This window comes from Dermacentor silvarum, chromosome 10, assembly GCF_013339745.2.
Source record: "Dermacentor silvarum isolate Dsil-2018 chromosome 10, BIME_Dsil_1.4, whole genome shotgun sequence".
NCBI classification, from domain to species: Eukaryota; Metazoa; Arthropoda; class Arachnida; order Ixodida; family Ixodidae; genus Dermacentor; species Dermacentor silvarum.
In genome coordinates, this window is record NC_051163.1 from 134,560,596 (window position 1) to 134,574,643 (window position 14,048).

General features: G+C 49.4%; 1 protein-coding gene across 1 annotated transcript in view; it reads right to left on the reverse strand.

The window, feature by feature from the left end:
- Nucleotides 1-14,048, reverse strand: part of LOC119430958 (protein SEC13 homolog) — a 66,722-nt gene that overhangs the window by 33,879 nt on the left and 18,795 nt on the right. Inside the window, exon 6 of the mRNA XM_049657143.1 lies at nt 1,068-1,198. Within this exon, the coding sequence (XP_049513100.1) occupies nt 1,068-1,198 (131 nt within the window). The remainder of the gene's footprint in view (nt 1-1,067; nt 1,199-14,048) is intronic.

Sequence of the window (14,048 nt, forward strand, 5' to 3'; positions counted from 1 at the left end):
TTTTGGTTTGTTCGCGCACGACATTGAGGGGTCTCCCCTAAGCTTTTACTCTATGGCAGTGCCGCCGCGTGATTTTGTTCGAATTAACGAGATTCGACTGTAAATTGAATGCAAACGTTCTAGCCGCATTCCTCGACTGTCGCTTACGCATGACGGCTCGGTGCACATGTTTTGCATATGTGCGGGCCTTGAAAATTGTTGCTTTGGTTATAGTGCGGTACCGCTTATAGTGCGGACATTCGCGACTCTGGCGACTTACGTTATAAGCGGTCTACACTGTAATATCCTTAGCTCGTATAGTTTATTAATTTGCTATTGCAATCGATGCTGCAACATTCTTTTTTTTCCCCCTGCCAGTGTGCTTGTGGTCGTGGTGTTGTTGCAGTGTTCTCTTCGATAATGCCATCGTCGAGGCAAGGCCACCACAGCGGCAAGTGAAGATAACCAATTTTTTTTGCTATCTACCTGCAAATAAAGCCCGTCTGAGTGTGCGTGTTTGAGAGCATCATGATGTAGTTCTTCTCCAGCCGGTAAGCAGCCACTAAACTAGCACTGGTGGTTAATTCGTACATCGTATAGTGCGTACCTAAACATCGTTTTCGGCCAACTACGTATGAACGAAGTTTGACTGTATTTCAGCTCTACTTTTTTAGCTTTTATGGAGTAGTCACTGTTATCGAAGTACCGCTTGTATTGAATTTTTTCGCTGTTCCGTTCACTTTGTTATAACAAGGGTTTACTGTACTTTCACTTTCGCGCACATGACTAACACTGAATGCGTCGATGGGCAGCAGAGTTTTTCACACTGTGACAAGACAGCATGCTTGGCAATGTGCCGAGAATGCCGTCACTCGTAGACACCGACACGACTTGAGCTGCTCATGCAAAATTGAAGGTATCCTCTAAAACGCTGAACAAACAGTCCTTTTGCTGCAGCGGGGGTGAGTTACGAAATTAGCGAGAGAAAAGGAATGCTCTACAAAATGAGTTTTCCTTTTTTTTTTTAGCTTGGTGAACTTCCCTCAAGTTCCTCAAAGGAATGAAATTTCCACCCCCTGTGTACTTACTGGAGCTGCCAGATCTTGACAAGGTTGTCACAGCCACCCGTGGCAAACTGGCGAAGCCCAACCCATACACCTGGCTCGCCGCCCTGGCCTGAACCCTGGGCTGGGGCCCAGCTCACTGCATTGCAGCCAATCTGGATGGACAAAGGGCACATATTTGTTTCCGCTGCACTGGACTTTTCCATCTGCTCATTAAAGTTTCTCACTGGGCAAGTTGGTTATATAAAGGATGCTGCATTTTTGTAGTATATTTTTGGGCAAACTCAAAGGGTTTATTTCGAAGTTACTTTTTTTGAAAAGATCTGCGTTTTTCAGAGCGTGTCAATTTAACATACAGTTACATGCACCAATTGTATTTTTTCCGAATTGACTTATTTCTTCCAAGTTTAGGCAACTTTTCCTTAATGCAAGAACACATTGTCAATGCTAAAAAAAATTAACTTTACTAAGGAAATGGCAACAAAACCATTGTTGCTTGTTACAGCATCCAACCTATATGCAAGCTTGTAATATATACAGCATACTTTCCAACATTTGCACATGCAACTGTGGCACGCTCCTTCTTGTTCCCGACATGAAACAATAGAGAACGCCCTTTCAACCTTCGTACAGGATACTGGGAAGGCTGGGAGACTCAGTGCACAATGTGAAAGGAGAGGCCAGCCACGGGCATGCATGCGGCAGAACATCATCAGCTCAACAATTTCATTCGCATCATGTGCCTGATGCTGCAAAAAGTTGATGTCAGATGGCGCCCGCCAAATGCCGGCCCTCATGTAATCACGCACTAAACGCCAGTAAAATGCCGCTGGAAGATTGGCGGCATGAAAGTAAGAATGGTACATACAATAAAGAGATGTAAAAACTAAATTTACCATAGACTTGGCACAGCAAGCACTAGGTTCCAACCTGCCGTGGTTGCCTAGTGGCTATGGAATTGCACTGCTAAGCATGAAATCGCGGGATCAGTTACCAGCCACGGTAGCCGCATTTCGATGGGGGCGAAATGGAAACACGCCCATGCGTATTGCCACGTGTACTTGTTTATCTTTTACCGGTGACCGCTCTTCACCGGCTCACAAACGTTAAACGTTATCGCTCGGCGCAGGACGCGCCTGTATCTGAAGTTTCTAGAACGTTATCGATGCTTCTTTCCGTTGCCTGTCTTCACTGACGCTTATGTTATCTGATTGTATGACCGACACGAATTGTCTAGAACTTTCTGGAAGACACGCGGGCGTCAGGGATTAATCTGGAACCTTCGATGACTCAGGTATAAAAGCCGACGCGTTTCGCCGCTAATCAGATTTCGACGATCGCCGACTGTGTTCGCCGCTATCGTTGTGCTTCGAGTGTAGCTTTCTTTTGTGGGCACAGGTTCGCCCAATAAAGAATCAGTTTCGTCACACACAGTTTTACGACTGTTTTCTTCACCGTCACTACTACGTGACAGTATGGTGCATTGGGTGCGCGTTATAAAGAGCCCCTGGCAGTCACAACTAACCCCCCCCCCCCACCTCGCCTCGGAGAGCGCAGCGCGGCGAGTACTCTTTTTTTCCCATCTACTTGCGCTAAACAAACACTTTCTCATCAAGGAAACTTGTTTTCGTTATGTCTTTTGTTATCTCCACCCCACTTTGTTACGTGTGGCTTTTTCTGAAAATGTCACACATGACTGCCATCACCAGTTGTGATGTCATGGATTTTGATGGTGTCGCCTAGTGGAATTCTTTATAGGAAAAAATGCAGTATGCATCATATCCCGAACAAGCCAAGAACTGAACTAGGCAAGTTTCGAGAACCGTTACTCAACACAACGACCAAAGCACGAAAAAATAATTTTATATCTGCGATGTCACAGTGTTGTACAGTCGAGTCTCGCTACAACGAAATTCACGGGACACGCGAAAAATTTTGTTGTGGAGGAACTTCGTTGATGTGAAATTAGTATGTATATACGTATGCCAAACGGCAAAGCTGCGAACGAAACTGAAACCATCGTCCGGGAAATCTTCACAATGGCGTGGGGACAAAGACTGAGACGTACCGAAGGCAGTCAATAAAGTGTCAACTTCACGACAGAATGCATTTCACGCCGCTGTTACAGCATTTTTCATACATTGCGGCCGATGCCTAACCCAATGCGCCTTCCCGGCCGATTGCGAAACACTCATATTGTGGCACATGCACCGTCGCAATGAAGCGGTTTGAATTATCCCAATTTCATTGCATATGTATGACAAAGTCGGCAAACTTGGCAAGCTTGCGCTTACCAGAATATTATTTCCTGAAGTGGGTCAGCCTGGATTTCTTACGCTTCACGGCAAGCAAAGGCGTTACGCGAGTCTCACAGTCCGTTAAAAGAGTCATCGCAATGTCATTGTCGTGGGCTCTGATAACTTTTAAGATGAGGTCAAATGCATCCATTACTTTCAAAGCAGTCGCCGGAGTTAGTGTGTCTAGCAGGTTGTCATTTTCCCGTGACGACGAGACGTTGGCATCACGTTGACAACAGCGGCTGTGGCGCGGCCACCGTATCTTGAAAGCAATCTGCGATGCGCCCGCCCGGTCCTCATCTTCAAAGCAACCTGCGATGTGGCAAAGTGCAACTAGTGCCGGTAGAGTCGTGTGCGCTGTGCTTTCGATGTTTAGTTCGCATTGAAGCGGGAGACGGCACAGAGGTCAATTCGCTCGCTGCTATTGCCGCGCCTTCGCATTCCAGTGTTTTGACACCGAGTTTCCGTGGTCATCGGGCGAAATGTGTTCATGTTTACCTGTGCACGCATGACACCATGCTTGGTAATTTAGTTAGTAAGTGAATGTCTACAAGTTTATACGGTCGATAAAACTACGATCCTTGTTCGTATAGCTGTCTACAAATCAGCTGTCGCAATCGATGCTTCGCTTTTTGGGCAAAACTGTGAAATTTTTTCCTTCCGCTTTCTGCTTCAGCGATTACATGTGCCTTCTCTTGAGAGAGAGAAATTTACGCTTCTTCGTTGACGTAGCCATGTCGACCGGACACAGTACAGAAAACGGCAGCGATTGTGGTGATCCCGTGCAGTCTGCGCATGATGACCACGTGTGGCTATGCAGTGGTGTAAATCGGTACTTTTAATTTGATTTCGTTCGCGAAAACCTCGTTCAAGCAGACATACGATCCTCACAGCTTTGGAAGGGGCTTCAAATTTGACTACTAGGCAGTTCCAATTTCAATTCAGTACCAGTACCAGTTTCATTTTCGAAAAGTTTGTTGAAGTGGAAATACCGAATAAAACGCCTTCATTAAGGAGAGACTTTTTTTTGTATTACTTTCTATGGGTAGCTGACGGGGAATTGAAAAAGCTTTGTTCGAAATTTCGTTGTAGCGGCATTCGTTGTAAGGGGATTCGACTGTAGTACCAGCGCTCAGGCTTTGGCACAAAATTTAAAACATGTAAACTGGGCCTTCTTTTCTAGTAAACAACCTCTTACGCTAAAATCAACAGCAAAAATTGGCGGCGTATCCATCCTTTGGAGATACTTGCCGACGTTAATGTGATTAGCAATCTTAGAAGTGTATAAGTGGTGATGTCTTATGTTATGATGATGATTCTATCCCCATGACATATCTCTATGCCATCGACGAATCACGAAACCTTATGGGCCCATCAACAGACACACGATATGGCAATCTCGCGGCCAACCACAATGATGAACGGTACCACAACATATTTTGTTGTAATTAGTGCACCTCAGTTGAAACTCCACAGTATCCCTCCGTATCCGGGCTGCAACTTCATTGCAATGGCTTCCCCTCAAGAGGCCGCACTCAACGTAGAGGTGTCTATTATGGATGGGGCACTATCACTTTCATATACAGTAGAACCTCGCTGATACGATCCCATTTTACACAATTTTCTGGTGCCAACGTTTGCAACCGGGAAGACAAAATATGACTCGATACAGCTATGCGTCTTTTTTTGCCAGTTAATACGTTCCCAGAAGACACAATATTTCGGCACCACTGTTCAGTACATCGCCAAACTACGATTGTATGATACGTTTTCTGGCTGCTAGATCCCATGCGAACAAGAAAAGGTGCGAGGCACACACGATCAAGCACATCCGCTTGCAGCAGCTTCACTGTAGTACTCGCCCACGCATCACGTGAAAACGCCGGCACACACCCGCGAATCTTCTTGCAGGTCATTAATGGCATGCCGCATTCACAGCAATCGCTGCCAACCTCATTGCAATAAGCATCTTCATTTATATGTTTGACAGCACGTGTGGTGTAGTGCCGTTGGAAGCATACTGCAAGCTTTTATTAGGTGATAACCCGAACTCGCCGCTGTTCCCTGCTTCAGACAGCACTAAGTGAGCATCATGTTTTGCTCTGGTGGTATTGTATTCCACCATCGGCAACCAGCTTGATTTTGTTTTGGTTTCCCTCTGCCATCCTAAAACATCATGCAATAGGAAAACAACAAAGCGCGTATCTGGCCGCTCGAGCACCACTAGCTCGATGTGTGTTGGCCTCCCGTGCTGCAACAACTCTCAACAAAGAGGGCACGTCAAAAATTCCCACCAAAATGCCCCGCATAAAGAAGCTGCTGACCTAGATTGAATTTGAGGAGTGCAAACATGTGCTTGATGAAACCGCGAGAACAAGAATTTTGGGCCCCACCAGCTCAGCGCACTATGGCGTCTCGTGCTGCAATGATTTCCGCAACACTTGGAATAGTATGTTTTCCCGGTTAGTACTATGTTCTTTTTCACATATTTTTTCCAGGTTGTATGCACAAGGTTCTAGCGTATTTAAGGCTATATACCCCTTGTGTCATCTTGGCACATCCATTCTAAAGCATGGGCCAAGAATGGGCACATACTAGTAATACCGCAAGTGCAGTGGCCCATGTTGTGAGCTCATCAAGACAGCAGCCAGCACATAACTAGTGGCCACAAGATAGTAGACAGCTTGGGTCACTGGGTATGTAAGAAGTTGGATACGAAGTGGGTGAAGTTTGCGGGGATTGAGGTGCACCCCGGCATTCTTTGTGCGGGCATTCATTTGTTCTGTCCTCCCTACGCCTCTCCCTTTCCACTCTGAAGGTTGTCGGGGCTCGCCTTTGCCAAGGACCAGTTTGCGGCGGTGGCACTTCGCACTGCCAATCGCGGCGGCCACGGCGCTATGACAGTGTGACTGGTGCGATGGGCAGAGCAAGCGCGAGGGAGAGCTGTTGGTATGTACATGTTTTCCTCTCGTCCGCCGGCCCCTTTGTTAGGGCTTCAGAAATGGCTTGTCTATGTGCCTTCGCACTAACAGCGAGCATGTACCTTGTGTTGTTCCTTTCTTCCGAATGCTAAGCTGAAGAGCAGTGCTTAGTGCTCGCGCGCGGTCATACTGCGCTGAGCCGCACTTATTGGAGGCCCAAGCCGATGGAGATTACCCGACTTCTTGCAAGTGGGCATATTGGTTTTCACGAGAGCAAGCAGCACAGCTGTGGGAACTTTTCCTAGTGGCATGTCGCGGAGAGCCATCGTCCTGCAGCAACGTGCTAGCGGCACATTGCCTGTATTTTTCGCCCTTGGTGCAGGAGCCTCTTTGATTCCCATGCTGGCCCGGGACCGGGTGTTTGTGCAGTGTTGGGTGTTGCCGGAGACAAGTAAACAGTTTCCACTAACTTAGGGCAATACTGTGTTTTCTTGAGTGTGCAGCGCTCAGTCCCAACTTGTATCCCCTCGTGCCCTAACTGTGTAGACATGTACAACAGACTTTTCTCTTGTCCCACAGCCCTACAATCCCCTCACTCACTTTCAATTTATTCAAAGGTTCAGTGGCAGGGCAGGGCATCAGAGGAGAAATAAAGGAAGGTGCCTCCGATGCAGCTGCAATGTTCGGGATCTAGCTTCGTTCTCCAGTACATGCATCACGTTCTCCCCGCGCTGGTGGCAGTTGGGCTATCACATAACTTCCCCACTTAGTGTGAATTTGTAAGGAGCATAAAGGAAAAAGAAACAGGCAAGAGAAAAAGGAAAATACAAGGACTATGCCGTAAGGGCACGGGAAACTAAATGCAGAAAAAATAAATTGCGTAAAAAATTGTGAGCTAACGAGAGTGCCAATATAGAGTTTGTACAGAGATGCAATACTATTTACAGCCTATATGTCAGGCACGGAGGCACGAAATTGGTGGATGTCCACATCCAACACTTCAAAGGCCGTTATAGAACACCCGGTGTGTGTGATTTGCTTCAGGGGGGCGACACTGGCTGTTGAGTGCGGGGTGAGATCGTGGCACTGGTGTCCACGATTCGCTCTACTGCAGAGGCGAACAGCTCGTTCACTTGTACAGTGTCGGCTTAGATGCAGCGAAGTAACAGATGTTTTGAATGAAGCTATGTACACGTCTCGGGAGGTTATTCATCTCAGGTCGATGACTTGGAAGGTGCAGGAGTGCAAGAGTTAAGGAAATGCGCGACAGTTGTAGGCAACGACAGGCCAACGATAATCTGCGTCGTGGTCATGTGGTAAACACCGGGGCACCAGCAGTCTTTTGAATCTCGAAGTAGGATGCTAGTCAACTGTACCGAGTGTGACAAATGTGTGGCTGACTGGGCATTTTGCGTGGTGCAGTGCGAGAAGGGCGTTTGTTCTTCCATGAGCAGCAGGGGCCCCATTTGTAGGTGCAAGATGCTGTTGTACCGGCCCCAGCAGACGACAGGCGAAGAGACGCCTTGAGTCGATGGCCACGTGCAGCCTTGAACACGCTGCACGAGCGGTTGAGTATCGGTGCATAGCGCCGGGTGCGGTGGGGTCGTCGCCAGAGCGTCAGTGCAGTGGACGAGTTGCGGCACGTTGTGGCATCACTGCCGTCATGACCGGCAGTCGTGCTGTGTGCAGCTTAGCCTGGCGGTGGGTCTCGTGCGCCGAGGGCTCGAGAAGGTGCACCCCACAGGGACCCCAGTGGAGTTCTCAACCCGGCAAGAGGAACTGACACTGCGTGTGTTGTTGTTGAATCGCCGTCACAGGCCGGAGAAGGAGAACACACTTGCAGAGCTGCATTCAAATTGTCCAGTTGTATGGGCAGCGTGTTCTGAATGTTGGAGGCTGTTGGGATTGGAAGAGAAGTTAGGTTGCAGTTCGTGCGAGCTCTTTCCGATGCTGGCAGTCTGCTGTCGTATCAACGGATGCTGCAGGTGTGTCCCATGTAAGAGGCCGCCGGTGGCGCGAAAAAGAAGAGGAGCACGCGATGCCTGGTGTTTGGAACGGCGCGAGCGCGCGAGGCGCACGAACCGAGGCGTAGTCGAGAGATGAACGGCGCTGTCCATGGAGTTTCAACGTGGCACCGGGTCAGGAAGGTCGCATCTCCAGCTCCGCTCTGGCGACGGGAGACTTGGGGGTCTGGCCGAGTCCGTGACGTTGGCCGTCCATAGTGTGGCCGTCGACCTCGGCAAGTTCGGGCGAGGCTCCTGGACGGGCTGCAGCTTCTCACGGCAGGACCAGGCACCCCAGAGAGGATCCCCCTTCTGCGGCAGACCGGCGCGTTTGATTCTCCTTGGGACGCCACGTCGGCACTCCTGAAGAAGTTGCGACGCATCCCGACGCTAGGCCTAGGCAGGTGGGCCTAAGCTACGGCGAACACCATCAATGACGAGCTGATGAGCGCACCACCGACGAGATACCGACGAGCTCACCACCGACTAAGGAGGCAACGCGAGTCGTCGGCATCTACTGCAGTAACGACGCCCCGAATGAATGCGACTTGGACTCAACGAGAGGAGCTTCAAGTCGGGGGCCCCTAAGAGACGATCCCGTTTCTGATTTACGACGCAGTTAGGCCGGGGCCAAGGTGGTCAGACTTTGGCGAGAAAAGCTAAGACTGACCGAGAGACTTTAAGGCGGAGCTAGGCTCCGGAAATGAGATAGTGGTTTTCTAGTGGTGTTGTATTTAGTTAGAGATTTGGATGTTCTTTTAAATAAGCTTTTTCGCTGAGTTATGTCTAGTTTTGCGTGCCTTTAGTTGTTTAGTTATGGTTTTAGTGTTGTGTGTCGCGTGTGTTCACCGTCTCCTGTATATATTAAATCTTCGTTTGCCGTGCCGCCAGTCGTCTCTCTCCTCCATCGAGAGTAGCGCATGCTCGCAACTCTCCGCACTCCCAAGTAAAGGTGACAAAATATTGGCGAGCCTGCCAGGATAGATACGGCCCAGTCACCGATACTCGGGAGTGGTAAAGATGGAGTGGGAACGTTTGGCGGCGGTAGCGAAGGATTTAAATATGTCGAAGGAGGAGACGATGGCGTTTTTCGAATACACGCAACAAGAGAAGGAAAAACAGCAGAAAAGCGAAAAAGAAATTTTGGAACTTAAGTTAAAACTAGCGGAGATGGGCGCGGGCTCTCGTGACGGCGCGAGTTCGCCGGGGTCAGCGTCATCCAACTCTACTTCGCCCAGGCCAAAGCAGATTTGCCCCAGGAAGTTAATGGTTCCATTTGATGAGCATAGGGACGATTTAGATGCGTACTTGCATCGCTTCGAAAGAATAGCGGTCGGGCAAGGCTGGGCAAGGAACGAGTGGGCTAGCGCCTTAAGCCTGTGTCTAGTTGGTGAGGCTTTGAGTGTGTTCGGACGGATGCCCGCCGAAGAGAGTCTAGACTACGACAAAGTGAAAAACACTTTATTGCAAAGATTTCGGCTAACCGCTGAGGGTTTCCGCGAAAAGTTCAGGTCATGCAAGCCGCAAGACGCGGAAACTGGAAAACAGTTTGCATGTAGATTAACAAACTACTTTGAGAGATGGATGGAGTTGTCGGAGGTCAACAAGACATATGAAGGGGTGCGGGACAAGGTCGTAGGAGAGCAATTTCTCGCCAGGTGCAGCGACAGTCTGGCGGTATTCCTCAAAGAGAGGAAATTAAAAACAGTGGAGGAGATGGCAGCGCACTCAGATCAGTTTGTAGAGGCGCAGGGTCTAAGGAATTTAGGAAAGAGTGGCAAGGATGTGCCGATGGCAGCTGCAGGTGAGACGAGGAATCGGGGCCCAATGAACAGGCAAGGGACGCCCCAAAGATGTTTTCTTTGTAACCGGCTGGGACATATAGCAATGAACTGTCGGGTGAAGGATAGTAGACGTGGTCCACCAGTGGTTTGCCAGCTATGTCAAAAGAGAGGGCATGGAGCGCACGAATGCAGATCAGGATACGTGGACAAAGCTGCATGTATGATGAAAGGTAAAGAGGATGGGCCGAGAGAAAAGAGCATGCCCGTGGTAGAGGGAAAAGTTCAAGGACGCAGGGCCACGGTATTGAGAGACACGGGGGCGAACACAGTCTTAGTCAGGGAGAGTCTGGTACCATCAGAGAACATGACCGGCTATTTCAAACCAGTCATGTTGGCGGACAGGTCTGTTAAGTATTTGCCAGAGGCGCAAATTCAAGTTTCGACACCATTTTTTACGGGATTGGTCACAGCTAGGTGTGTAGAAGATCCTCTGTTTGACTTGATTTTGGGAAATGTACCAGGGGTGAGAAGGGCCGAAGACCCAGACCCTAACTGGAGGAGGACAGAGCATTTAGAGGAGAGGAATAAGCCAGAAGCGCCAGAAGAGGAGACACCTGAAGTAGAGGTAGCAGCGGAAATACAAACGCGAGCTATGAGTAAGAGTACTAAACCCTTAACACCATTACCGGTCACGAACATTAAGGGGTTGAGCAGAACAGCGGCCGAATTAAAGGAATTACTGGAGAAAGACGAGTCGCTGCAGAAGTGCGTACAGAAGATAGGAGAAATAGTACGAAGGAAAAGAAGTCGAAACGTGGTGGAGTTTTTCAAGAAGAACGATTTATTATACCGGAGGTGTGTGTTCAACTCGGGAAGAGAGGTTCAGCAGTTGATGGTCCCGAAAGAGCTTAGAGACAAAGTAATGAAGATAGGACATGACAGTGTGATGGCAGGACATCAAGGGATAGGGAGCATGTTGGCGAGTATTACAAAAGATTTCTTTTGGATCGGGGTACAGAGCGACGTGAGGAGATACGTCAGGGCATGCGATGTATGTCAAAAGACTATGGCTTAGGGGAAAAACGAGAAGAAGACTAGCGTTTGCATGATGATTGCTGAAGGGAAGGACAGAGATACGAGATAATGCCAGTGACGCCGTAAAGAAGCTCACGACTAGAGAGCCCTTGATTCAGGTTAACCGGGATAAGAGGATGGACAACATCCCGATCGAGGTCCATATACCCGAAGAGCAGAAGAGAGTAAAGAAAGAAGTAGTTCCACCTCAGAAAGATAGGAAGTTGATAGGTGCAGTTGAGTCCAGGGAGCATCATGCACCAGACACGATGGAACATTGGGACTCCGAGAAAAAGGGCGAAGGAGATAGATACCCAAATCGCCCAAAACGTGTAACGCGCAAGCGCAGAAGATGGAAAAGAAATAGGGCAGGTGCAATGGCAAGAACGAAAAGGAAAACCATGTAGGACTGGCACGCGGAAGATTGCAGAACTTGTAAATGTGTATAGAGAGGAAAGAAGTGAAACAGTACCTATGTAGATATAGAGTAGGTAGAGTATTGTAAAACATGCTGTGATGCAAAGTTTATTCATGTAGAGTGTTTCGAAACATTGAAGTAGTGGACATTGTGAACAGCTGAGTGAAATGCATTAGGTGGTGAAAAGTGCATATAGTGAACTCCTAAACGCGGTGAACAGTGCGTCTGGTGAACCGTGCACAACAGTGTGGTGTTGTGTAGTGCATCGAGTCTTCAATAAACCAGCACCAATGTCACTACGAGGAGTCACAGTCATCACCTGAACGCCAAGAGTGAGCAGTTTTTTTAGAAAAAACTCTTGAAGAGGGGGCCTATGTCACATATAAGAGGCCGCCGGTGGCGCGAAAAAGAAGAGGAGCACGCAATGCCTGGTGTTCGGAACGGCGCGAGCGCGCGAGGCGCACGAACCGAGGCGTAGTCGAGAGATGAACGGCGCTGTCCGTGGAGTTTCAACGTGGCACCGGGTCAGGAAGGTCGCATCTCCAGCTCCGCTCTGGCGACGGGAGACTTGGGGGTCTGGCCGAGTCCGTGACGTTGGCCGTCCATGGTGTGGCCGTCGGCCTCGGCAAGTTCGGGCGAGGCTCCTGGACGGGCTGCAGCTTCTCACGGCAGGACCAGGCACCCCAGAGAGGATCCCCCTTCTGCGGCAGACCGGCGCGTTTGATTCTCCTCGGGACGCCACGTCTGCACTCCTGAAGAAGTTGCGACGCATCCCGACGCTAGGCCTAGGCAGGTGGGCCTAAGCTACGGTGAACGCCATCAATGACGAGCTGATGAGCGCACCACCGACGAGATACCGACGAGCTCACCACCGACAAAGGAGGCAACGCGAGTCGTCGGCATCTACTGCAGTAACGACGCCCCGAATGAATGCGACTTGGACCCGACGAGAGGAGCTTCAAGTCGGCGGCCCGTAAGAGACGATCCCGTTTCTGATTTACGACGCAGTTAGGCCGGGGCCAAGGTGGCCAGACTTTGGCGAGAAAAGCTAAGACTGACCGAGAGACTTTAAGGAGGAGCTAGGCTCCGGAAATGAGATAGTGGTTTTCTAGTGCTGTTGTATTTAGTTAGAGATTTGGATGTTCTTTTAAATAAGCTTTTTCGCTGAGTTATGTCTAGTTTTGCGGGCCTTTAGTTGTTTAGTTGTGGTTTTAGTGTTGTGTGTCGCGTGTGTTCACCGTCTCCTGTATATATTAAATCTTCGTTTGCCGTGCCGCCAGTCGTCTCTCTCCTCCATCGAGAGTAGCGCATGCTCGCAACTCTCCGCACTCCCAAGTAAAGGTGACAAGGTGCGGGGCTTAGGCACATCACGGAGAAGGGTGCAACAGAGAAAAGAATGGGAACTGCTGGAAAGCGGAGCGGAGGAACGCGCGCGGGAGCCGAGGACAGTTGAAGTGACCGATCGCGAGGTGCAACTGCCGTTGGAGGAGGAAGACTCGACGTGGCTGGCGCTGTGGCCGGTTCTGGTCGGACCAGCACAAAGGTCTGGAGAGCGGTTCTGGCCCTGGATGTGGGACATCGCGTCACAGAGCAGGAGGAAGCATAGCTACCGCAATGTGGCACGTGTCCTGCTGTGACGCGATGCCATGAAGGTAGAATTTGGTCTCCAGTTTTCGTAGCCCAGAACTTTGGGAACAGTGGTGGCTCGAGAGTGCTGCTCGCCGTTGTGTATTCAGGAAGGAGGGCCATGCTGTCGATGTCCATAGTGGAAACGGTGATGTCGGTCAGACCGTCTCCAGTTTATCGACGGGTTCCGTGGCCGGGCATGGCGTCCAAGGAGAAATAGAAGGCGGTGCCTCGGGTGCAGCTGCAACGTTAGGGATCTGGCTTCATTCTCTAACGCATGCATCACGTGCTCCCCGTGCTGGTGGCAGCAACCTGTTTCACACCAACATGGGTGACTGGGTATGTGCCACCCTTAAATGACAAGTCATTTAAATGTGTCCAGTGCAAGGTGGAGTCGCGCCTGCATCATATACATTCAGACTATCTTCGCTGTGGCGGTGCTAAATAGTGCCAAGTGTCCAGGGGGATGTGCTAAGGGCGGCTGCATACACATCTCATACATGACGAGTTTCGGTGGTGGCAATACAGTGTGTCGATAATGTGCATTAATGCTAATTGCAGTAACGTCAACAGTCATTACAATATGGGTTCTGCCAGTTTTTTAAAGGTGTACTGAAATGATGCTTGCAACTCTTCATGTTTTGCATCAATTGCACGTATGCTCACTCTAACACCCCCCCACCAAAAAAAAAAAAAAAGAAAACAAACTGGACAGTCTCAGAGGATCCTACATAATTTAACAGCTTTGTTAAAGCCAGTTTCCATTGCATATCCCAGTAGTTGACTGTGTTGTGATATCATGATGCAGAAGGAGGTCATGAGAGAGCAGGATATTGCTACTCTTTGGAACCTTTCTCTGGCATGCTCAGTTGTCTGCTATGT